The sequence below is a fragment of the Carassius gibelio genome, chromosome B18 (genome assembly GCF_023724105.1).
Source record: "Carassius gibelio isolate Cgi1373 ecotype wild population from Czech Republic chromosome B18, carGib1.2-hapl.c, whole genome shotgun sequence".
In the NCBI taxonomy this organism is placed as follows: Eukaryota; Metazoa; Chordata; class Actinopteri; order Cypriniformes; family Cyprinidae; genus Carassius; species Carassius gibelio.
In genome coordinates this window covers 1,815,062-1,839,971 of record NC_068413.1, presented here as the reverse complement: position 1 = coordinate 1,839,971, position 24,910 = coordinate 1,815,062, and the positions used below count along the sequence as shown (strand labels likewise).

The 24,910-nt window shown below is 35.4% G+C and overlaps 1 protein-coding gene across 1 annotated transcript in view; it reads right to left on the bottom strand.

Moving 5' to 3' along the window:
• Window positions 1-6,752: 6,752 nt before the first annotated feature.
• The window catches only part of LOC127977517 (xaa-Pro dipeptidase-like), a 53,890-nt gene continuing 35,732 nt past the window's right edge, over window positions 6,753-24,910 (bottom strand). Inside the window, exons 10-15 of the mRNA XM_052582404.1 lie at window positions 12,588-12,656; window positions 11,754-11,831; window positions 10,761-10,909; window positions 9,585-9,769; window positions 8,025-8,216; window positions 6,753-7,246 (exon numbers count right to left, since the gene is read on the bottom strand). Coding sequence (XP_052438364.1) covers window positions 7,103-7,246; window positions 8,025-8,216; window positions 9,585-9,769; window positions 10,761-10,909; window positions 11,754-11,831; window positions 12,588-12,656 — 817 coding nt within the window. The 3' untranslated portion in view covers window positions 6,753-7,102. The remainder of the gene's footprint in view (window positions 7,247-8,024; window positions 8,217-9,584; window positions 9,770-10,760; window positions 10,910-11,753; window positions 11,832-12,587; window positions 12,657-24,910) is intronic.

Genomic DNA, 24,910 nt, shown 5'->3' with positions numbered 1-24,910 from the left:
AAACTTAAAATAATAGTTGCACAAAGCGCTGTAATGAAGACCAACGATGCACTTGTAAAGGAAACACTTGATGGTGTCAAACAACACATTATATGTTATATGTTATTTTCCCACAATGCACTGGGAAGGTCAGGGTTTAGAATGATGCTTGAGAAAATAAAGATAAAATCCATCGTTATGAGGAGAACAAACATTTGAAAGGTCTGTAAGACATAAGAAATGTTCATCATTTTCAAGCTTTTGCTCTCCAATGCAAGATTGTCAGAGTTCAGTGTATCTGAATAACTTAATTTTACAGAAATTACCTAAAAATGTGGTAAAAATGAAATTTAAATCTAAAAATAAATACTGAGATTTTTAAGCTGTGTCATGTCATTATGTAATTTCTTTGAAGAAAAATAGCAAATAAAAGTGCTTTAAATAATGTCCGGATCCATCATACATAATAATAATAATCAAATTAATTTGTATTGATTCCCATGGAATGTGTTTTAACTATGGCAGAGTTTAAAGCATTAAGAGAAAACTAATTAAAATGTTATATAAAGTAATTTTATATGAAGGTTCAAGGTGACAGAATACTACATTTAAAAGCAATAATCATTCCACTTTGAATTCAAGATGCACAGCACAATTATATAATTATATAAGAATCAGAATTTTCTTTACAAACGATTTCATCCATTACTTGCTGACGTTTCTCGGCCTTATTGTATATATAAGTTTCTGCATGAGAAAGAAATCAAATCCTTCAGCACACTGAATCCTGTTTGGAGAGGCTGAGAAACATGGAAGCTCATTTCAGATCACACGATTATTTTTTTTCTAATAATCACGATCCAAAACTAAGTTTGTCCTCTCTTGGATGTGTGTAAAATCTTGTTTTTTGAACAAATTAAATCAGTGAACTTACCAGCAATGCTTTTGTGAACAGAGAGTGACAACAGTTTAGCAGTGAGCTAGTGAGACCCGCTTCTCTGATTGGGTGGAAGGAGGCCGAGCTCATGAATATTAATTAGATCATGTCCGTGGTGATTGGATACTGCCTTGGAGCGTCAGTACTAGCATTACTATTCATAAGCAATAAATAAATTTTGGTCAGCGCACATAACATCATACAATACAGTAAAGACAGATCAAACAAACACAGAAACAAACAGTAACTACCAAAAGATGAAAAAAAAAATCGAATATTATTTTCAAAGAGTACCTATGAAGGAATTTTAAGTTCAAGGAAGCTATCAGTAACTTTTATTTTAAGGTGTCCTTGTTACACGTTACTTACTATAAGTAATAAGAATAAATTATGCATAATTACATGCAAGTAACCTTGAGCCAAACACTAATCCTAACCCTAACCATATAGTTAATTAATATTACTGTGTACTTAAATCTAAAATTACATTGTAACATTAAGGAAACCTTAAAATAAAGTGTGACCCAACTTTATTGTGTTTATACCAACTTAACTGTCATCATTGGTTTTAGCAATTATGTATTCAATTAGTTTGTTTTTTTTTACTCTAAAATCTAAAACTAAACTCTAATTTGATATTTTTCCGATATCCGTATGGCGGGAAGTGAACACAATAAAACCATGTTGACATTAAAGGTACAATTTATAAGATATTTGCAGTAAAATATCCAAAAACCACTGGGCTAGTGTTATATATTTCTTCCAGCTGATGACTAACAATATTTCTAATGTTTTCAACTACTTGTAAATCATGAGAAAAATCCCATTCTTAACAGTGACACGGGGCAGTGCAGTCGCCTGTCAATGACGTTAGTTTCCCTTTGTTACTGTCTTTACTGATGTAGAAACCACATGACAACAGCTTTCTTGGACGAATGCGGAAGTAGTGTCTAGCGTCCGGCAAACCACTAGCTTGCTTCAAGCAGTTCCTTATTTACTTCTTCTTTCACGTTTTATGGTGGATTGTGTTACTTATTTATTGAACATAATTATTTTTTACCTTCTGCCGCTGATTCTGTCGACAAGGACAGCTCCCGTAAACGTCAGCGTACAGGCCAACCAAACGAACCAAGAAGAGTTTGGGACAAGAGTAGAGAAAGAGAGAGGGTTAATAATAATACCATAGTTGCATTTTCTAGATGGAGAGAGCTAATCGGTAAACTTCAACTATAAAGAGATGCCGATCTCAATTGTGTTTTACTCAACAGGTGAGTTGTTTTGATTCTTATCTTTACAGAAAACATATGCTATTATAACGATCAACAAGATTAGTATTATGGGTCATACACGCCAAATGCGGAGCATCGCATCTCTAGACCCGCGCGAAGACACGTCTGATCCATAGTCTGATCGCGTCTTTGCATTGACTTTGTTTGTAATCTACTCGCGCAAATCGTTTAACTCGCGTTTGAAAATTATAACATCAAACACAACATTTATAAAACTTTATCTCATCCGTTTCATTGATGGCCATGGGTAGAAGACAACAAATCCCATCATTCCACGCTGCTTCTTAGCGTCATCAAACCAAGCGATTGTTATTGTTTTGGTAGTGCGCCCTCTAGTGGCAGGTCCTACAACCTGTACCTTTAAGATTCACAATAATGAAGGTAGATTTGAACTGAATTTGAATGTCTCTTTGAATTGTATTGCGGCAACACATCATTTATGTTTTAATTTTATACAGTTTTAATTAAAAGTTCTGTTGGCAAGTTAGTTAGAAAAAAAAAACTTGTGGCTTCAGGCTAATAATGGTGAAAATATTGTTTACACTTTTGACTTGGGAACACATATTCACTATTGGCTCAATAAACTCCTAATTTTCTGTAAAGTTGCTTTGTAACGATTTTGTATTGTAAAAAGCGCTATACAAATAAACTTAAAAATTAATTGTTAGTAAAGTAGTGGTCAAGTTTAGGAATGAGGTTTAATGATTAAGGGTTTTAAAATATGGTCATTAATATGTGCTATACATAAATAGTAATAAACAGTCAAGACAAGCTATGCATCCTAGTAAGCAACTATTTAATAGTGAGAATTGTTTTTTAATATAAAGTGTTACTGAAATGTTCACATCTATAGGAAAATATAAAGACTTAACTCATCCTGAGAAATATTGATTGGAGTAAAACATGTGACAACTAACCACATCTGCAAGCAAACATTACAGATATTTAATATTTTTTCTTTTCTCTGTTTAACTATTACCATTTAATCCCCTCATGCATTGGAATTGCATGTGACTTTTTTTAAAAATGTGCAAATTCTGCAAAGAAAATGCATAAGATGCATTAGAATGCATAACATAAGCACAAGTACAAAACAGAACAAGTTGTCTAAAAGTGTAAGTATCAGCAACATTAAATGTAATTGCATGCAAGAACAAACATGCATTCATTATAATACATTAATTGCAGATTTCAGCATGACAAATGACAGCATACAGTGTGACAACAGCAGGCTCATGATGTGAGCTTTACCAGCATTTCTTTTGATTGTTAATGCTTATGTATTCAGCTAAAGTTCTACAATATTTGCTGTTATGTGATTTTATGAAAGTCGTACCTTTGAATTGAGTCATTGCTGTCTCCGTCTTCTGTTCTCTAATTTGAGATGACGTTTTCTTTCTTCCAGATCTTGTATGTTGCTCTACCATCTCCTATTGTTTCTCTCAGATTTTATGAGCTATACGTTTCATTCAGTGCACAATAACAGCTTACAACACTCTATGAACAAATACATTAATTAATACATTTATATACACCGGACTGCAATGCAGGCATATGCAGAAATCCATGTGCATACAATTCACACAAACAAATAAACAATTCATACAGCTTATAAATTATAGTTTTAATCACTGGAACCAATAGCATGTGTTTCACTTCTTGTTCTTTTTCCCCCACTGTCATATCATACAACAATAAGTTGAACCCCGTGCACACAGTTTCAAAACATATTATGGCAAATAAACAATAAATAAAATAAAGGACAAATGTTAAGCCTATACAAAATGACAAAGATATACATTATACAATTCAATAAAGACAATGATATAAAGACCATGTATATTACCTGTAGCACTGAATTGCAGTACACAAGGTATACCGAAAAAAACATCATCATAGTTTTAAAGTATTTTTCCTAAAGATGAAGGAAATATATTTAAGATTTCTGAAGGAGGTCTACTTGAAATTAACCTCAAGTTCAAAGAAGAATCAGCTTGCTGTGTTTGTACCATTCGTTTTATGATGCACCGTATATGATGCGCTCATCTCATACTCCTAATATACTATTACATTTAGATTTGGATGTTAACAGAAGTCTGTCTAACCATTCTTTGAATATACTGAACAAACAGAGGACACTGGAGAGAGAGTACTGGCGTATCGCAAGTTTTCTTTTTTATATACTTTCTAATGTACAACTATCTGACCATTGGTAGAAACACATAATGTATACTGCTAAAAATAGTGCACAGGTTTTACTTTAATCCATTTTCATTCAGAAATTGCAAGAAGAAGAAGAAAAAAAAAACTATGAATCAGAAAGTAACTGAATTAAATGTTAAACTTTGAAGTAAAAAAAAAGACTGAAGTATTTTCCTGTAAAATGTACAAACTCGGTCCACAAGAGGACGCTGGACATAGACCGGACAGCTTCTGTATGGTTGATTTTTGCAGGAGGTTTTTTTGGCTAGTTACAGGCAATTACTGTAAGTTGTTGGTAAAAGACAGAACACAGTTAAACCCCACTGACATATATACATCATAATAGTGTAATGAGTCAGATCACAGTCTGGCATCAATATGACAGAGAAGAGAAATCGAAGAAATTCATTTAAGTCTGGTCAGGCGATATACAGATCTCGAGCTCTTCACGGCTTGATCTCTGTGTGAAAGAGACAAAACACAAACTGCTGTTATATCCATGATTTCAAGAGTAAACAAATATACACAAATAAAGCACATCAGCTGCTATTAGATGATGAAATTCAACCTCTTACATACATAAACACAGCATGAATAAAAAAAAAATGTATGTATTCCTATATTTTGTTTATTGATGACCAAATCCATGTTGTGGTAAATACAGTTAAATCACTTTTAAAGATGGAAGATGAAGGTAATTATATATATATATATATATATATATATATATATATATATATATATATATATAAGGCTATTATAATGATTCATTCGAAACCATTTCTACTGATAGCTATTTTGGAAGAATGAAGGTTTATTGAATGTTATACCTCACACGCTCTTCTTTTCTAGTCTTGCTGACCAGTGATTTCCAGATTTCCAAACCTTTCCTCCAGATCAGTTTTTTCAGACATTTTTGTTTTTGGCAGAACTTCTGTTCTTCTCGCAGCTCTTCTTTTTCTAGAGCTTCGTTTTCGTTTTCTGTTTCTTCTTTTTCTAGAGCTTCGTTTTCTGTTTCTGGCTCTTCTTTTAATTCTCCGACCTTTTAGTTTGTTCTTTTCTGCTTTCTTTCTCAGATCTACTTTTGCGTCTTCCGTTTTGTTTTCCAGATCTTTATCTTCCAGACCATCAGTTCTTTCTTCAAGATGTCTTGCTCCATGTTCACCTGAAATGTCAGCACTCTGTCCTTCATCAGCCATTTCTAGTCAGTGCTTGTGTGAAGATAGTTAACCTCCTCATCCTTATAAACCCTTGTGATTGTGCAAACCATAGTTCTGCACATAATTGATTCACTACACAGATGAACACGTGTCTCCAGACTGGTTTGTCCATATGAATCTGAAACTGAAACCATGGTACTAAACTATTCAGTTTTATACGAGTGAATCCTGATTGTTAGGTTTCGAAGTTTCACACTGTACTTTCATAAACCCTGAGTTAATGTTAATATTTTTGGACCATAATTGCACAAACAAACGTCTCTCTCTTCTTCACTCCTGCAGAAGCGGTGCGCATCTGGTTTATATGGTTTGATAATAAATGCACCAGTATGCAAATATGACTCATTCAGGAATGAAAATCATTCAACATCTCACACGACCAGACCTACAACAACACACCTAAGAGTGTCCGCCCTTATTTAAAAAATGAAACCACATCATCTGGAAGATTTCAGAGAAGAGCTGAGCTTTCACGAGAACCACAACTGAACGTCTGGAAACAATCTACAGAAAAAAAACGTTACATGATGACATGCGTGAGACCAAAATAGAATTCTAAATAGAAGTAGCATTAGAAGTAGAATTCTAGAATTGATCTAACGATATGCGAGCTAACATTATCCAACGTCACTCAACTGATGGTTATTTTAGACAAACAACAATTACCCAGAAGGTAACATTGAGTGAGTTATATTTAAGACACTCCTTTCTTTGGATGCCAAAATGACTTACACCATTGCTATGATGTGAACACAATCAATGATGCACCCTCTGATTTACCGGAAAGAAGTTCATTTAAAGGAAGTCAGGTGATTAAACAGCTATCTTTGTACTGTAACACCCTCAATCTATTGGTTTATATGCATGCATCTAAGGCAATACTTACTTCAGCAACATTTCAAAACTGACATTAATTCGGTTCTTTAGGTGAAATCATATATTAACGGTTAATTAAAAAAGGTGATTGTCTCAAACTTCAACACAGCACTTCATTCCTAAAGTCACATTGAGCGTCTGGATCTTTGCTTTCTGCTATTCCATCAATTTCAGTTTGAGTTTATTATTTGAGATTTGACTGACGTTATTTTCAGAACGAGTAAATATCAATTCACACACGATTCTAAATGATGCTAGAAAAATCAGACCTTTATTAAAAATAAGCATTGCATTGTCTTACAAACTTGCAAAAGGCATACAGAATGATGCGAATGAATTGAGTAAAGTTCAGAGCTGCTGTTATTAAGAATATCAAGCTCTGACGATTAAAACACAAAGTGTTACACGGCTGCTACATGAAAGCATAAATGATCCTGTAAATTAATTCACTGACTTACATCAAAGAAGTCAAAGAACAGCTGTCACGTGATTGATTGATTTCCCTTTATAATGTGAAATATTAAAGCCATTCCTTTACTCAGATACATGTTTAAGTCTGATATGTTGAAGAAAAGGAGTGTCGTGATGTCATCATCTCTTCAGAGTTTCTGGCTGCTGATGGGACTGAAGGGTTTGGACGTTTCATCTGCCATGAAGGCCTCGATTTCCTCCACGGTTCGAGGAACACAGGTCAGCAGCTCCACGCCGTCAGCTGTCACCGCGATATCATCCTCAATACGCACCTGAGACAGAGACACACACACACGATGATCAATACTCACAAAAATAATGTCTGGACTTTCAGAAATGTATCTGAAACAATGGAACTTTAGAGCTTTTGGTTAAAACGTTATATGAGGATTTATGTGACCCTAGAGCACAAAACCAGTCTTAAATGTCCATTTTCAAAGCTTTCCAGTGATGTCTGGTTTGTTAGGATCAGACGATATTTGTTTGAGATACAACTATTTGAAAATCTGGAATCTGAGTGTGCAAAAAAATTTAAATATTGAGAAAATCACCTTTAAAGTTGTTCAAATGAAGTTCGTAGCAATGCATATTACTAATCAAAATTAAGTTTTGATATGTTTACGGAAGGAAATTTTCAAAATATCTTCACGGAACATGATCTTTCCTTAATATCCTAATGATTTTTGGCATAAAAGAAAAATTTATAATTTTGACACATGCAATGTTTTTTTTTTTAGCTATTGCTACAAATATACCCCAGAGACTTCAAACTGCTTTTGTGCTGCAGGGTCACATATATATAAACACAGTGCTTTTGATAAATTAATAATATATGGATATAATTTATGTGTGATTATGCATAAACAATAGCATATTATACACAGACATATCATCAACCAGTACAAAATCATGTGGTGTTTTAGAAAATAAGGCCCAGTTATGGACTGATCAAGAAATCTGTCATTAGTTTCTTTGTAATAGCATTGATGTGCATCTGCTGGAGCATATACAGTAAGTGGTTTGTGTGTGATAAGTGTGGTGTGATCTGACCCCGCCGAAGCCGCGGAAGCGCGTCAGGACGTCATTATTGATGAAGCCGCACTGCGCCGGGGAGTTGAGTGCTGTATCCAGCAGGTGGTTGATGAAATAGATTCCCGGCTCCACCGTGAGGACCATGCGCTCCTGCACCACACGGCCCATCCGCAGACTCTTCAGCCCCGGCTCGTCAATGCGCTCGATGCCCTGAAACACACACACACACACACACACACACACACACACACACACACACACACACACACACACACACACACACACACACACACACTTCAGCTGCTGCTGTATTTGATTTAATCAGACATCAGAGACAGTGTTATTTGCATTGAAATGTAGTTCATTTAATTAAAAAAAAATTAAATTGAAAATTGAAAATCAATTGTATTTTTTTCAATTAATTAAAATTGTAATACATTTTAATATAAATGTAGTTGGATGTTTGGATATAATCTTAATAAGCTTTATTTTGGCCCTTAAAAATTGCTTTACAAAGTCAGGAAAATATTTCCCTTGATCTTTTGAAACAAACAAGTTTGATCACTATGAAAACGTCATTAATAGTTTCATATAAAATGAAAACAAAATGATTGTTTTCTAAAATATTAGCACACGAACATTCCATTTGTATAACGCTTTCCAAAATAAACATGGCTGCAGTTTTTCAGAAATGTATAATGTTAATATTTATTATAATAGTGTCTTATAGTTGCATTTAGCAGTTTAAAACTGGACAATAATCTAGCTTCCATGTGACGATGATAAAAACTATCAAGCAACTGAGATTTGCTATACAGTACAGTACAGTATATGGCTTTATGTGACCCACTTTTTATGCGTGTGGTAAAAAAGCAATAAACCATAAGAAGCCGTGGTTTACAGTGAATTTATAACAGCTAAGGGCCGTTGTTAGGCATGACACGAAGTGGAGTGCCTAAAACCCTTTTAACTGTTATAAATGTACTGTAAACCATGACTTCTTGGGGCTTACTGCTTTTATAAAACGGTTATTCCATATATACAGTAAGGTTTCATAAAATAAATCAGAGCAAATATAGTTAAATGATATAAATAAAAACAGTACTCTTTCACCAAACAATGTAGTTCTCAGAAACATTTGTGGTTCCAACAAAGTGGTTGCCAAGCAACACTCAAAAGTAAACAAAGGTGTGTGTTTATAGTGAAATTTACAACAGCTTTAAACGCGGCTCAGCCAATCAGAATCAAGGACCGGAACTCTCTGATTTATAACATCACATTTAGTATGTGTAACATCTGTTACTAAAATTGATGAGTGGTTTCAATTGATAACATTTTGGTTTTATTTCTTATATTATAACATTAAAAAAAACATTAAAAAAAAAGATATCCAGCTTTATTGGATACATTTTAAGATTTATCTGTGATTAGAATTTAACCAGGGCTCTAAGATTGTGATGTAGTGACACATAATTATAATTAGCTGATGTGTCTTAACTTCCAGTAATAAAATGCATATGCATATCGCTTGAGTTTTTGTTTCCAACGCTATGGAGTTTTGTTGTGATCAGAACTGACCTCTGGATATCCTCCCACGTCGTGGACGTCGATGCCCAGCAGGTGACCCAGACCGTGTGGCATGAACACAGAGCCCAGGTGAACCTTCAGCATCTCCTCCACGCTCCCACGCAGGATCCCGATCTTCACCAGCTCCTCCAGGTGAACCCGGTCCGCCAGACGATGCATGTCTGTCCACTTCACACCTGAGCATCAGGTCAGAGGTCAGAGGTCATTTCACAGCTGAGGATTCAGCGCTCAATCAAAGACGGGGTCTGTTTGTTCTTCAGGAAGAGCATTCTTAAATAATAAGTTTGGAAATTGAGAAATTGACTTTTTATTCAGCTGGGATCAACTATATTGATCAAAAGTGACAGTGAAGACATTCATAATGTTACAAGAAAACTTCTATTTAAAAAAAAATGTTGTTCTTTTGATCTAATTAAAGAATCCTGAAAAATAACCATGCATAATTTCCACAAAAATATGAAGCAGCACAGCCGTTTTTAACTACTAATGATCAGAAATGTTTCTTGGGCAGCAAATCAGCATCTTAGAATGATTTCTGAAAGATCATGTGACAGAGTATTGATGCTAAAAAATATTCAGCTTTGATAACAATAAAACAAATTCAATCTCGCTATAAATATCACATAGAAAAGTTTTTTGAAATTGCAATAATATTTCACAAATCTCCTGCAATTTTGATCAAATAAATGCCGCTTTTTTTTCAACAGAAAGGACTAACTACCGTATTTTCCGGACTATAAGTCGCACTTTTTTCATAGTTTGGCTGGTCCTGTGACTTATAATCAGGTTTATCAAAATTAATTTGACACGAACCAAGAGAAATGAACCAGGAGAAAACATTACCGTCTCCAGCCGCCAGAGGGCACTCTATGCTGCTCAGTTCTCCTGTAGTCTACACTGAAGACATAGAGCGCCCTCTCGCGGCTGGAGACGGTAATGTTTTCTCTTGGTTCTTGGTTCTAAATAAATGCGACTTATACATGTTTTTTTCCTCATCATGACGTATTTTTGGACTGATGCGACTTATACTCACGTGCGACTTATAGTCCGAAAAATACGGTATGTGTCGAAACAGAATCAGAGCAGTTCCTCCATACTGTGAACATGTCATTTGTTTGTCTCTGTAGTCTGAAAGCAGTTTCGGCTGGGATTCTTCTGTGTTTGTACCTGGTTTAATGGCAGCCAACACTGCCCTGGAGGACTTCAGCACGGCTTCATAAATGGCTCTCTGGTCTGCGGTGAACTTGCCGTTGACCGGGAAAGAGCAGGTGATGTCGGAAGAGTAGCAGTAATATTCACCGCCCATGTCAAACAGACTGCCAGGAAAACAATCAGACAGGAAGAGAAGAGTTCTTACAGGAAACCATCCCTCCACACCAGCCTGAGATCACATCTAAAACCACTTCTATGATTTGGATTTAGTTTAATGATTTGGTGACAATCATCAAATAATGAGGATTCTATTCTTGTTCTATTAAAATGTAAATTTAATTAGATAAAATTTTTACATTGCATTTTTTTTTTTATTAATACAGATTTCAACAAACATTTATGATTTCAAGAAAAAATTTAATAGAACTCAATGTACAGGATATTACAAAAAAAGTTTAATAGAATGCAAAGGAAAAAAAAAACACACATAGAAGGCATACTTTAAAATATACAAGTTATAAAAGGAAAAAATCATTATAATTCCTTTAAAAAACTGAAGTGTAACACTAAATATATGAAAGAAATTTTGCACATCTAAGTATTGCTTTAATTATTATTTGTACGGATATATAATTTTAAATTACGGAAAAAAAATCAAACTTACAGAAACCTGTTTTGGTTTATTATTATTATTATTATTATTATTTTAAAATTTAATATAAAATAGATTACACTGGATGTGAATATAAAATTGAATGCTCTGGTTGTAGTTAATTAGCTGCTACTGTTAATAATTTATGATTTTCTCATTATATCTTAAACATGCTTGCAAAAAAGAAAAATGTGTTTCTAGTTCCTGTCCAGCAGGGGTCAGTGTGCGACTGCTCATAAAGAGATGATGCAGCCTGAGCTACTGAAGAGAGAAATATCCAACACTACACTGTCTGCAAAACCAGCAACAATCAACAACAGAACCAATCTGACTGAAGTAATCAAGAAACAACTCACCACATGTCTCCATCCTGGATGGTTTTGTCATTGGGAGCCCCGGCGTGTCCGTAATGCAGGATGGAGGAGTTATTCCCACTGAACAAAATGTATATGTTAACATAAAACCCCAAAAAACTCAGTCACAGTGAGAAATGCATTAGTGGTACAGTGAAGTTTTGCAATGCTTCTATGTTCAATAATGGTTGCATAAGTACTGAACCTCCTATTGGATTTGTATTTTCAGACATGAAATTACACTCAACTTCCACAGAAAACAAATTGTGCGACAAAACCTCAAATTTAGGTTATTATTATAACTTATCGTGATGTGCCAGGTCTGAATATGCATGAAAAATATTTAAGATCCGCAGTGGAAAAAAAAGGATTCAAATAGGAGTCTGTTCATCACACAATCATATGATTGCAAAACACTTGAAAATAATGCACTTCACATGCACAACACTGTTATAGTGTGTTTTACACTTTTGCAGGTTAACAAACTTTTTTAGTCCAAAACACATCTGAAATATATTTATTCATCCAGATGTTTGGTGTGATTTAACTTTGTAATCCAAGACATGCTTTTGCTCTGGAGACAAAATGATATCTGACACTAAGAGCTTCTCAGGGAACACACACACACACACACACACACACACACACACACACCGGTAATGATTTCCTCTGGTCTGTTATTGCACTGTAAGTTCTTGTGCTGTTTGTGTAACACTCCTTAAGAACAAGAGTAATTACAGCAACAGTCTCTGTGCTGCTGACCAGAACATTTAGTTTTCTGTACGTGGCTGATTCGTGACTTTTCTAATGGTTTGTGTTTGTTAGTGATGTGTTTACCTTCCACAGATGCAGGTGTATGAGGTGTGTCGCATCCCTCCACGAGCGTAACAGTAATGCTGGAACAGACTGAAACACACACGAGTATCAGACTTTACTCAAAATCAAAACAAATCATAAGAAATTGAATTTTGCATGAAAGAAAATGATGCAAACTATACAAATGGTTTGCATTGCATGATAAATTTTCAATGAGAAAATTTAAAAGAAAACAGCAGCGCTTTCATTTTTCCACATTGACCTGCACTACATTTACTAGTTTGTTTAGTGTGTTCCACTCGTCGGCTCTCGTCAGGCTCACGTCGGCAGCAGTTTGCCTGAACGGGGCTATCGGAGAGAGTAATAACGAGTCAGCGCCAGAGAATTAAAGCAAAAGTGACGAAAACAAGGCGGTACAGACTGTTTAAGAAGGCTGTTTAAATTTTACGTGATCTTTCACAATCATTCTAATACATGAATGTTTTCATAACAACAAAAGCTGCTTAAAATGATTAAAGTTATCAATGTTACTGATATTCATAATGGTAAGCAAGCACTGCTTCGTATAGCTGCGTTATTCTTGTATATCTTTGTTTTGGTTTCCCCTCGGCTTTCATTGCCGCTAGTTCTTTGAAGTCAGCTTGGTGTGTTCTGGCCTTTAGATTGAAAAAAGTGGCAGCCTCAGAAAACCTTGAGTGATAACTTCATAACTCCAGGTCAACAGAACACAGATAACACACTGATGTCAAGCAAAGAGACGAGAGATTTTCATCTGTTGTGCGATAAAACCTACAGACACAGTGAAGGAGAGACCCAAAACATACAGATACTGGGAGATCAGAGAAACATGATCAGCAAACAACACAGCAACACACCAACAACAAGCCAAACACCATAAAAACCACTCAAACGCCCTAGCAACACACTAACAGCCACTCAAAAACCCACCACTCAAACGCCCTAACAACACATTAACAGCCCCTCAAACGCCCTAGCAACACACTAACAAACCACTCAAACACCCTAACAGCACACTAACAGCCACTAAAAAACATTAGCAACAGCACACTAACAACCACTCAAACACTAACAACCACTCGAACACCCTAGCAACACACTAACAACCATTCAAATGCCCTAACAGCAGACTAACAGCCACTCAAATGCCCTAGCAACACACTAACAGCCACTCAAACGCCCTAGCAACATACTAACAGCCACTCAAACGCCCTAGCAACACACTAACAGCCCCTCATATGCCCTAGCAACACACTAACAGCCACTCAAACGCCCTAGCAACACACTAACAGCCCCTCAAATGCCCTAGCAACACACTAACAGCCACTCAAACGCCCTAACAACACACTAACAGCCCCTCAAACGCCCTAGCAACACACTAACAATCACTCAAACACCCTAACAACATACTAACAGCCACTCAAACGCCCTAGCAACACACTAACAGCCCCTCAAATGTCCTAGCAACACACTAACAGCCACTCAAACGCCCTAGCAACACACTAACATCCCCTCAAATGCCCTAGCAACACACTAACAGCCACTCAAACGCCCTAGCAACACTCTAACAACTCCTCAAACGCCCTAACAGCACACTAACAGCCACTCAAACGCCCTAGCAACACTAACAGCCACTCAAACGCCCTAGCAACACACTAACAGCCCCTCAAATGCCCTAGCAACACACTAACAGCCACTCAAACGCCCTAGCAACACACTAACAGCCTTTCAAACACCCTAACAACACACTAACAGCCACTCTAACGCCCTAGAAACACACTAACAGCCACTCAAACGCCATAGCAACACATTAACAGCCCCTCAAACGCCCTAGCAACACACTAACAGCCACTCAAACGCCCTAGCAACACACTAACAGCCACTCAAACGCCCTAACAACACACTAACAGCCACTCAAAACGCCCTAGCAACACACTAACAGCCACTCAAACGCCCTAACAACACACTAACAGCCACTCAAACGCCCTAACAACACACTAACAGCCACTCAAACGCCCTAGCAACACACTAACAGCCACTCAAACGCCCTAGCAACACACTAACAGCCCCTCAAACACCTTAGCAACACACTAACAGCCCCTCAAACGCCCTAGCAACACACTAACAGCCACTCTAACGCCCTAGAAACACACTAACAGCCACTCAAACGCCATAGCAACACATTAACAGCCCCTCAAACGCCCTAGCAACACACTAACAGCCACTCAAACGCCCTAACAACACACTAACAGCCACTCAAACGCCCTAGCAACAAACTAACAGCCACTCAAACGCCCTAGCAACAAACTAACAGCCACTCAAACGCCCTAACAACACACTAACAGCCACTCAAACGCCATAGCAACACACTAACAGCCACTCAAATGCCCTAACAACACACTAACAGCCACTCAAACGCCCTAGCAACACACTAACAGCCCCTCAAACGCCTTAACACACTAACAGCCACTCAAACGCCATAGCAACACATTAACAGCCCCTCAAACGCCCTAGCAACACACTAACAGCCACTCTAACGCCCTAGAAACACACTAACAGCCCCTCAAACGCCCTAGCAACACATTAACAGCCCCTCAAACGCCCTAGCAACACACTAACAGCCACTCTAACGCCCTAGCAACACACTAACAGCCCCTCAAACGCCCTAGCAACACACTAACAGCCACTCAAATGCCATAGCAACACATTAACAGCCCCTCAAACGCCCTAGCAACACACTAACAGCCACTCAAACGCACTAACAACACACTAACAGCCCCTCAAACACCCTAACAACACACTAACAGCCCCTCAAACACCCTAACAACACACTAACAGCCACTCAAACGCCATAGCAACACATTAACAGCCCCTCAAACGCCCTAGCAACACACTAACAGCCACTCTAACGCCCTAGCAACACATTAACAGCCCCTCAAATGCCCTAGCAACACACTAACAGCCACTCTAACGCCCTAGCAACACACTAACAGCCACTCAAACGCCCTAGCAACACACTAATAGCCACTCTAACACCCTAAAAACACCCTAACAGCCACTCAAACACCCTAACAACACAGTAACAACCACTCAAACAACCTAGCAACACATAACAACCAGTCAAGCACCACAGAGACAGACTTACAATCACTCAGAAACACTCAATCACAATCACAAACAACTACAAACAACACCTCAGCATCATGGCAACAAGTTCCCTCCATAAAATGCAAAATCTACTCTGCTCAAAATATATATTTTTAAAACTAAATATGAGAGGGAGAGAGAGAGAGAGAGAGATAGAGAGAGAGAGAGAGAGAGAGAGAGAGAGAGAGAGAGAGAGAGAGGATCAAACATCCTTCTCCCAATTTGAGCAAAGAGGACGTGAAATGGATTTCTGAAATTGCTACAGTCCATTTATCTGATTGTGTTTTAATTAAAGCATCACCCGTTGCCATCAGGATGTCAGTGATCGGGACTCATGCTGCCGCCACATGAAACAAACCATCATGACACATCAGATCATCAGAGGACGGGCTCTGAATCACAGCGATGCTCTCATCCTCTAATGGAGCGTCTCTTGACTCTGCTCTGTTTGGGGGTTTCTCCTGTGATCAGCACAGATATGCTTTCAAAAGAACCCCCCACCCCCCACCCAAAACAAACAAACAAATAAATAAATAAAGAAGCGGCCAATTGTCAAGTCTATGTTCCGAGTGATTCAATCACATTTAAGATGTGACAGCTGTTTTAATCTAAAGCATAACTAGTAATAACCAATGTTTTAACAGTTGTCCATCTAAAACTGACTTTTCGTACTCAAATAATAAAATTAAATAGTCTCTTCATGACTTCAATGACCTAATTCCCCTCAGATGCTGAAACTAAACAGCATGTGATTATTTCTGCAACTGCTGAAAGCTCATTAATATTCAATGAGATGGCGTTACATTCTAGCATAACATTGTATCGCAGGAAGTGAGCTTCATCACTCTGGACTAGACGGTTACTAACAAACGTATAAAACGTTACCTAACCCCAAATTAAATGTGGCTGTAAATAGGGATGGGTACCGAAACCAGGTATTAAAATGGCCTCGGGGCTAAATTATGAAAGACCGGAGTATCAGTAAGATCTGACGTATCGGTTCTGCTTTCGGTAATGGAGGGGAAAAAATTAAGGTACTATGTATTTTTGCTTAATAATGTTATCGTGCACATTTTATCTCACCAAACATTTCTAATGTGCGATCATATTAAGGTGCGATCACCGCGCCATGGAGGCTGTCTGTCAGTCACACACACACACAACAAACACACACCTTAACGAGCGCGGCACACACACAGACATAACAGTATGAAAACTCCCGCTTAATAAAAAAAGAGTGACGATGGCGCAGAGATTTGCTTAATAATGTTATTGTGCACATTTTATCTTACCAAACATTTCCAATTTGTGATATTAAGACGTTTGTCTGTGATATCTGCGAAATCTCATGCGCACACACACGCATAAGGAGATCGTTCACATATCGCGTCTTTTGCGCGCTCAAGTTCGTTATTTCAAATGTAGGCGCGCGGTATGCACACTCATAATGGAAGCGACGCGGTTGTGACACGCACGTGGTGCGATGAGCTCGTTTTTTAAGAATTTTAAGAATACCATTAAAGTACCGGACCGTTAAGCAGTATCGGTAAGAGTAGTAATACCAGCTAAAACATTAACGATACCCATCCCTAGCTGTAAACCAGGTTATAAAAGAGTTACAGAAATTATGAACCAACAGAATGAATATTGCACATGAAGCCATTTCTTGTTGTTCTCTTGAGAAAAAGCAAACAATAATTGATGGAGCTATAATTAATTTCAGCTCTCGCCAAACAGAAATCACTCAGATGCAGAATGAAAGTTCACAGCATCCATCAGAACATGAAAGGTCGTGTGATGTTAAATTGGCTGATTTCAGAAGACTCTTTTTGACGGTCATGAAAATTATGCTTGGTTTCTTTCCCATTATGAGGAAATTAAGTCGGCGATCAGGGAAACGCTTCCTTCAGGGTTTGATCACGGTGTCTGTTTATTATAGATTGTATGATTCAGGTACGCTAGATTAAATCACGCATGTTTTTTAAAGAAGAAAATTAATACTTATTATTATTCAGCAAGGATGCATTAAACTGATCATTTATAACGTTAAAAGAATGATGCTGAAATTTCAGCTTTGATCACAGAAATAAATTACATTTTAGCATATATTTACATAGATTTTTTTTTTTTGAATCACAATAATATATATATATATTTTAATCAAACAGATGCAGCCTTGGTGAGCAGACCAGCCTTTTCACATTTATATATATTTTTTAAAAACCTTACTGACTCCAAACATTTTAACAGTAGTTTATATTTAGCATGAATTTGAGAAAAGGTTAAATAGATCCATCCATGTCTAAACTAACTAAGCTTTTCAGCTAGCAACACGCAGTAAAACAGCCTGTGACTGTGCGCTGATCACAAACTGCAATGTGTTAATACAGGCCCTAAAATCAAAACACACTACAGACGTCTTAAAATGAGTATTAAGTGCTGAAAACTCCTCTCAAATGACAACACCAATTAACAAACCGATGCACAATGCATATATTCTGAACCAAAAAAACAAAGTAGATCACACTTCAAAATAACCACATATACTAACAGTAGGAGCCACACATTTGTTCTGCTCGTAAGGCTGCGTTGATATTATATCTTACGCAGCACTTCATGTGGAAACAGCGGCTCAGAATGGCTCACACACACCCAGAGGACAGAAAAAGCCCAGTTAGAGTCTGAGTGGGCTGATTTAGCCTGAAACCGAGATGCTTTTTCTTTGAAATGCTTCCATTCCTCCGGCATCCCAGACTCCTCCTCTGCAGCGGGATCTCCCTCAGCGCTAGCATCGGTACGGCTCGCCAAACACCGCACTGATCTCCGTCCAACACGCCGGCTTGCCGCAGGGCTCAGGGACACTTCCAGCTTTCTTAGAATCAAAGTCTTACGATAGACTGTCGAGAAACGAGACTCACGTGTGGGAGAACCTCAACTGCTCTTTCTGACATCTACACACTGATTTGGGATTGTCTGCGCTGGGAGCATCCTCTAATGTGCACTAACATGCATGGTACACAACCATGTGGAAATTATCCATTTGTGAATTTGACCATTTTTTTAGTAGTACACTGAAAAAAATATTTCATTCATCCAATTAAAAAATGTAGGGTAATGATTCACATATATTTTTTTTTTACAAGAGCAAATGAAAAATAAATAACTAAGAGATAAAATAAGCATTTTTTTCAGTGTAGATACAAACTTTTTTTTCTTTGAGCTTCTCTATATATTTTACATTTCATCAGCACATTCACAGTTACTAATCAAATGAAATGCAAATAATTTATAATTAAATTAATTCTATATTAAAGAATTTATTTTTGTTTATGATTTAAGTTTTCTTTTTAGTTTGCACATGTATGACTTAATGAATGCATAGTTTTTTTTTTAACTATTTTTACTTATTTATTTTTCTTCACATTTTTATGACTTAACTAATTGCTTTTATTAATTTTACATTATTTTAATACAATTTCCATTTTTATGGTTTAATTATTTTTTCCCATTATTTTGGTTTTATTTCAGAATTACTTAAACTTATTTAGGATTTGATTAATTTCTAGTAAGTGTTAAACCTAAATTTATATTTTTACAACTGAACTAATGTTTAGGGTATATTTTAAAATAAGTAACTTTATGTATTTATGATTTAATTAATTTCTAATAAGTGTTTTTATTTTAATAAATATATTTTTAGTGGTTTTAAATTATTTGCATTTATGACCTAATTAATGTTTAGTGTTTTATTTTGATTGTTTTTATTTAAAAATAAAGTAACCTTACATATACATGATTTAATTCTTTAATTTATTTACATTTAAAAATATTTTACATTTTATGATTGAATTTTTAGTGAGCATTTTTATTTTTATTTGAAGATACTACATTTTTATGAATTTTAGAAAGCGTTTTATTTCGTCTTTTAAAATGACTTGACTTTGACACATTTATGTTTTAATGAATTCTTAGCTTTTCATCCACTCACAAACCCCTGTAGTTCCTCCCTGCTTTAGAGGAATGACGATGTACCACAAAAACAAACAACATGAGGACCGATATCCCATCATGCTCTGGTGTTTTGGGGCTGTGGTGCACCTGGAAGAACATCTCGGCTGTGCATTACGCAGTCTGACCATCTGCAGCTCCTCTTGAAATAAACAATCACGCAGCAGTTTTCACAAGTACTGAGCACTTCAACATCGGGACCGTTCTGATTTTAACTCCCTTTCTGTTGTTCAGTTCCGCCCAAGTTCATCTGTTCAAACAGAGCTGCTCCAGATACAGAAACAACAGAAGTTCATCTCACTCAGGTGTGATGATGCATAATTCATTCTTCATGCACATGTGTAATGACCCGAAAATAAACACTGCATCCTCACATCACAATGCCTTGTTTTAGGCTCAACTGGTGCATTTACAGAAATGTCTGTGCACAGTTCCTGTATATAAACACTGAATAAAGTACATTTCTCACACTTGTGTGGTTCCAAACCCAAATGATTTTCTGCAGTGGTGACATTTTTAAGAATGAAACAATGAAGCTGTTCTATATTGTGCTGTAGTCCCTCTTTTTAAGTGATTATTTTAAATCAGTGTGTAGTTATGAAGTCTGTTAATGGTCAAATGACATGCAGCTAAAAAAAACCTTATATATTAACATTACTATTAGATTTTAATTGCACATTTTATGATTTAAATATTAAGTGTTATTTATTTATTTTAATTTTCCCATATTATAATATATTATAATAATTATTATAATATTGTGATTAAATAAGATTAAATAAGATTTTTAGTAATTGTTTTGGATCTGTTTTATTTAAGATTCCTTTTGACAAATATTTTTAATGAAGTGCTTCATTTTAAATAATTTTAATTTTTTTATTTTAAGTGTTATTATTTTTAAGTTACTTTTACATTATGACTTAATTTGAAAAAAAATTCTGAAAAAAAAATTGTTAATTCTGAAATTTTTATTTGAAAAATTACTTATGAATTTAATATTTTTAGGAAAGTGTTTTTATTTCAAGATTATGCAATTTTATATTATGATGTCATACAATTTAGCGAGTGTTTTATTTTGATTATTATATTTTAATATACATTTTATTTTATGATTTTTAATACGCATTTAATTCTTTATGTTTTTATATATAAACAAGTTTTATCTTTTAGTATTCTATTTATTTTCATGTTAAATTATTTTTGTTTTACATTTTTATGATTTGTATCATTTTAATTTAAAATGAATTACATTTGACATTCAGATTTTAAATAATCATCATATTTCAATAATCCGTTAAATCATAACCTTCACTGTGAAAGATCAAATGCTTGAATGTCTATAGCAACAAACAGAGTCGATGACCCCCACAAACCCACTCACTCAATCCCATGATGCTTTGCTGTCAGCATCCACACCAAGGTCGAACGCTCATCTCAACACTAAGACGTACATGTGCTTAAAAACTGAAACACAAACACGGAAAGTGCAGCAGATGGTGGAGCGGATCAAGCTGGATAATCTGATCTCAGTGCAGTAAATCCCAATCAAATGCCGTGTTTGTGGCCGGTTAGAGTGACATTTCCCATCGGTAACCCGGGACAGCTGCTTGTTATCACTCGGATTCTCATTTTTAGGACAAGCCGTGCCGTCCTTCACTCAAATTTCATCTGGATTTATCCATGGTCAGTCTTATTTTCAGAGATAAACCCACGTTTCAAATTAATTAATTTGAAATTAATTTCACTGAACATGCAACTGAACCTCAACATGATAATTACAGCAAAACACAGTTTCTGTCATTCCCAAACTCTGAGATGAGAATATTTCAAATGATGAGCATCAGTCCAAGTGTTGTAAACAAAACATTAACGCATGCATGCAATTCATTCGGGTCAATGCTATTAATATTTCAACAAGCAGGCATGAAGGTATGCAACAATTTGTTTAATTTGCAGTGGATCTGATTTTCCACCTGTATGATGTAATTTATTTTTTAAGGCACAACATGCAAATAAAATATCACCTAAGTGCATTTTTATGTACACATTAAAATGAGGATTGAAAAAGCCTTTTTACATATTATGCATTTAAGATTAAGTTCACAAAATTATTATAGAAGTCAAAATGCTTTTAAAATTATATTTACATTTTACATTCCTATGATTAAAAAACATTTAAAAATCATTTTAGTTGTACATTTTTATGATTTCATTATTTTAATTAGAATTTAAATGTATGTGCACACATTAAAATGAGGATTGACAAAAACATTCACAAATGAAGATTTTAATATTATTTTCATAAATTGTGAGCAACATTATATAAAATAAAGAATCCTGTTCTCTGGCGCAATTTAATAAATATAAAAAATTTGTATATATTGTAAATATAAAAAATAAACAGCCTTGTTGAGCAGAAAAGACTTATATCAAAAATATTATAAAAATCTTAGTGAGCCCAAACTTTTTCACAATAGTGTGCATATATTTCACAAAGAAATTATGATCAAACCCAAATATTACATGAATTTAGTTTTCTTTCCCTGATACATTGCATTAACCAAAATAAATGAATGTGACCATGCAAACAATCTCCGGTGCTTTCTAATGATGATTCTCTCTTTCTTTCCCTCTTTTCTGGGATGTTCCTGTGAGAGTGGCTACAGTATATATAGTGGGGTCACGCTGTAATGAGCGGCTTCGTCTTCATTTCACAAGAACTTCAGCACACTTAAATCACCCTTAAATATGTGCTTTAAAAGGCCACTTTAACAAGACGTCTTTATATTCACACAAACTGCAATTAAAGTTAATGAGGGATGGAGTTTTAATGAGAGGTCAGTGAACACATCGGATGACATGAGAATAAATTAGAATAACGACCGAAAACGGAGCCCAGGTGCCGTCTGAGAATAACCCACTGATGATTTACAGGATTCTGACTTTAAAAGAGACTCACAACCCATGCTACTCCTGATTTAATTCTGAGGGTATTGAACTAAGAGACAAAGTAGAGCAGGAACTGATTGTATTGTGAAAGCGTTTGAGAGTCAGGTGCTAGAAGGGGCGGGGCTAAAAGTGAGAGGGATTAGTGATGTCATACGAAAAGGAAAGTCGTTCAAGTTCTTAATTTTCCTTATTACAAAATATTGAATAATACATCAAGACTCTTCTGTTCTAAATTTTAAATCATTTACTTTAAACTTCACCTGATACCTAGCAACTGATTTAAGAACGTAAAAAAAAGAAAAGAAAAAAAAAAAAAGAAGAAAAAGACAGTATTGCTAACACTTTGCATGTGAAAGTAACATGCATTTAATAGAAAGTAACATTTTAATTTCAATAAATATTAAATAAAATCACATTATAAAGCCTAAACTGAAACTATTAGTTTTAATATATATATATATATATATATATATATATATATATATATATATATATATATATATATATATATATATTATTTTAAAACTATTTTATTTTAGTTTAGGTTGAAGTACTAAAACTATTAAAATAAAATAATAATAATAATAATTATAATTAAAAAGAAATTAAATGAAAAGCACATAGCTTAAACTAAATCTATTTGTTTTAAAATAGTAGTTCCTAAATAAAATGAAGCTCAAACTACATAACATAAATATCATATAAACTAAAAAAATAAAATAAATAAAATACTTAACTGTAAATTAGATGTTGATTTGTCAACTAACTGAAATAAAAAAGTTTAAGTACTAAAATATATATTAAAAAAACTAAAACTTAAATATAAAAAAACTAAAAATATAAAGCTATATATATATATATATATATATATATATATATATATATATATATATATATATATAACTAAATAAAAGCAACAAAAACTAATAAAAATTTGAAAAAAAATCATAAAACACGAACTAAAATGAAAATGGGAAATAAAAAACAATTCAGAATAAACTTTAAAGTATCCTATAGTGTAAATACCAAACTAACACAGGTCACTGCTGGATCACATTTTTGAAGTTGATAGTTATTTGACTTTTACTCATATTTTCATTGTTTGAGAAATTAAGTAAAAAAAAAAAAAAAAGATTTGCACATCATTCTAACAATATGATGACAAACTAGTGAACTCCAGTGTACTTTCAAGCCTGTGTGCATGTGTTTGTGTCCTGAAATCCTTCAGCAGTGCTCTCTCTGCAGGGCTAGCGTTGGGGCTTTTAGAAGAACGAGACATTGAGAGAATAGTTGTTTTTCTCCCGTGTTGATGCTCTCAGACACACACAGGACCAGAACTTCAGCTGCAGGCATCATTAATGTGACTCAATCCCTGATCGATGAGGTCTGTGTGTCTCCTCACTCACTCACTCACTCACACACACACACACACACACACACACACACACACACACACACACACACACACACACACACACACACACACACACACACACACACACACACACACACACACACACGGCTGGAAGCCTCTCAGCGAAAGGAGTCTCAGAAGCTGGATTTGCCTGCAGCCACAGTAAATATAATCACATAACGCAGGTCATCTCTAACCCTGATCATACCGCCCAACCTCAACACTTCTCTCAATATCTGCTATCAGTGCGGTGACCTTCATTAAAGGGACAGTTCACACCAAAATGAAAACTCTGTCATTAATAACTCACCCTCATTCCAAACCCGTAAGACCTAAGACATCTTCAGAAGACAAAATAAGATATTTCTAATAAAATCTGAGAGCTCTCTGACCCTCCATAGACAGCAATGCAACTGAAATGTTCCCTGAACCAATAATCTACCTGAGAAATAAAGATTATGAAGACAAGCCGAAAATCAAACATGCACTGACGAATCATTCATAATAAGATTGGCAACATCAATTTTATTTTATGTTGACTTTTTAAAGGAGTAGTTTCTCACCCTCAGGAAATCCAAGATGAGTTTGTTTCTTCATCAGATTTGGAGAAATTTAGCATTGCATCAGTGTCTCACCAATGGTTCCTCTGCAGTGAATGGGTGCCGTCAGAACGAGAGTCTAAACAGCTGATAAAAACCTCACAATAATCCACATCACTCCAATCCATCAGATAAACATTCATCTTTTGTCTCTAGATATTATCTGATGGACTGGGGTGATGTGGATTATTGTGATGTTGTTATCAGCT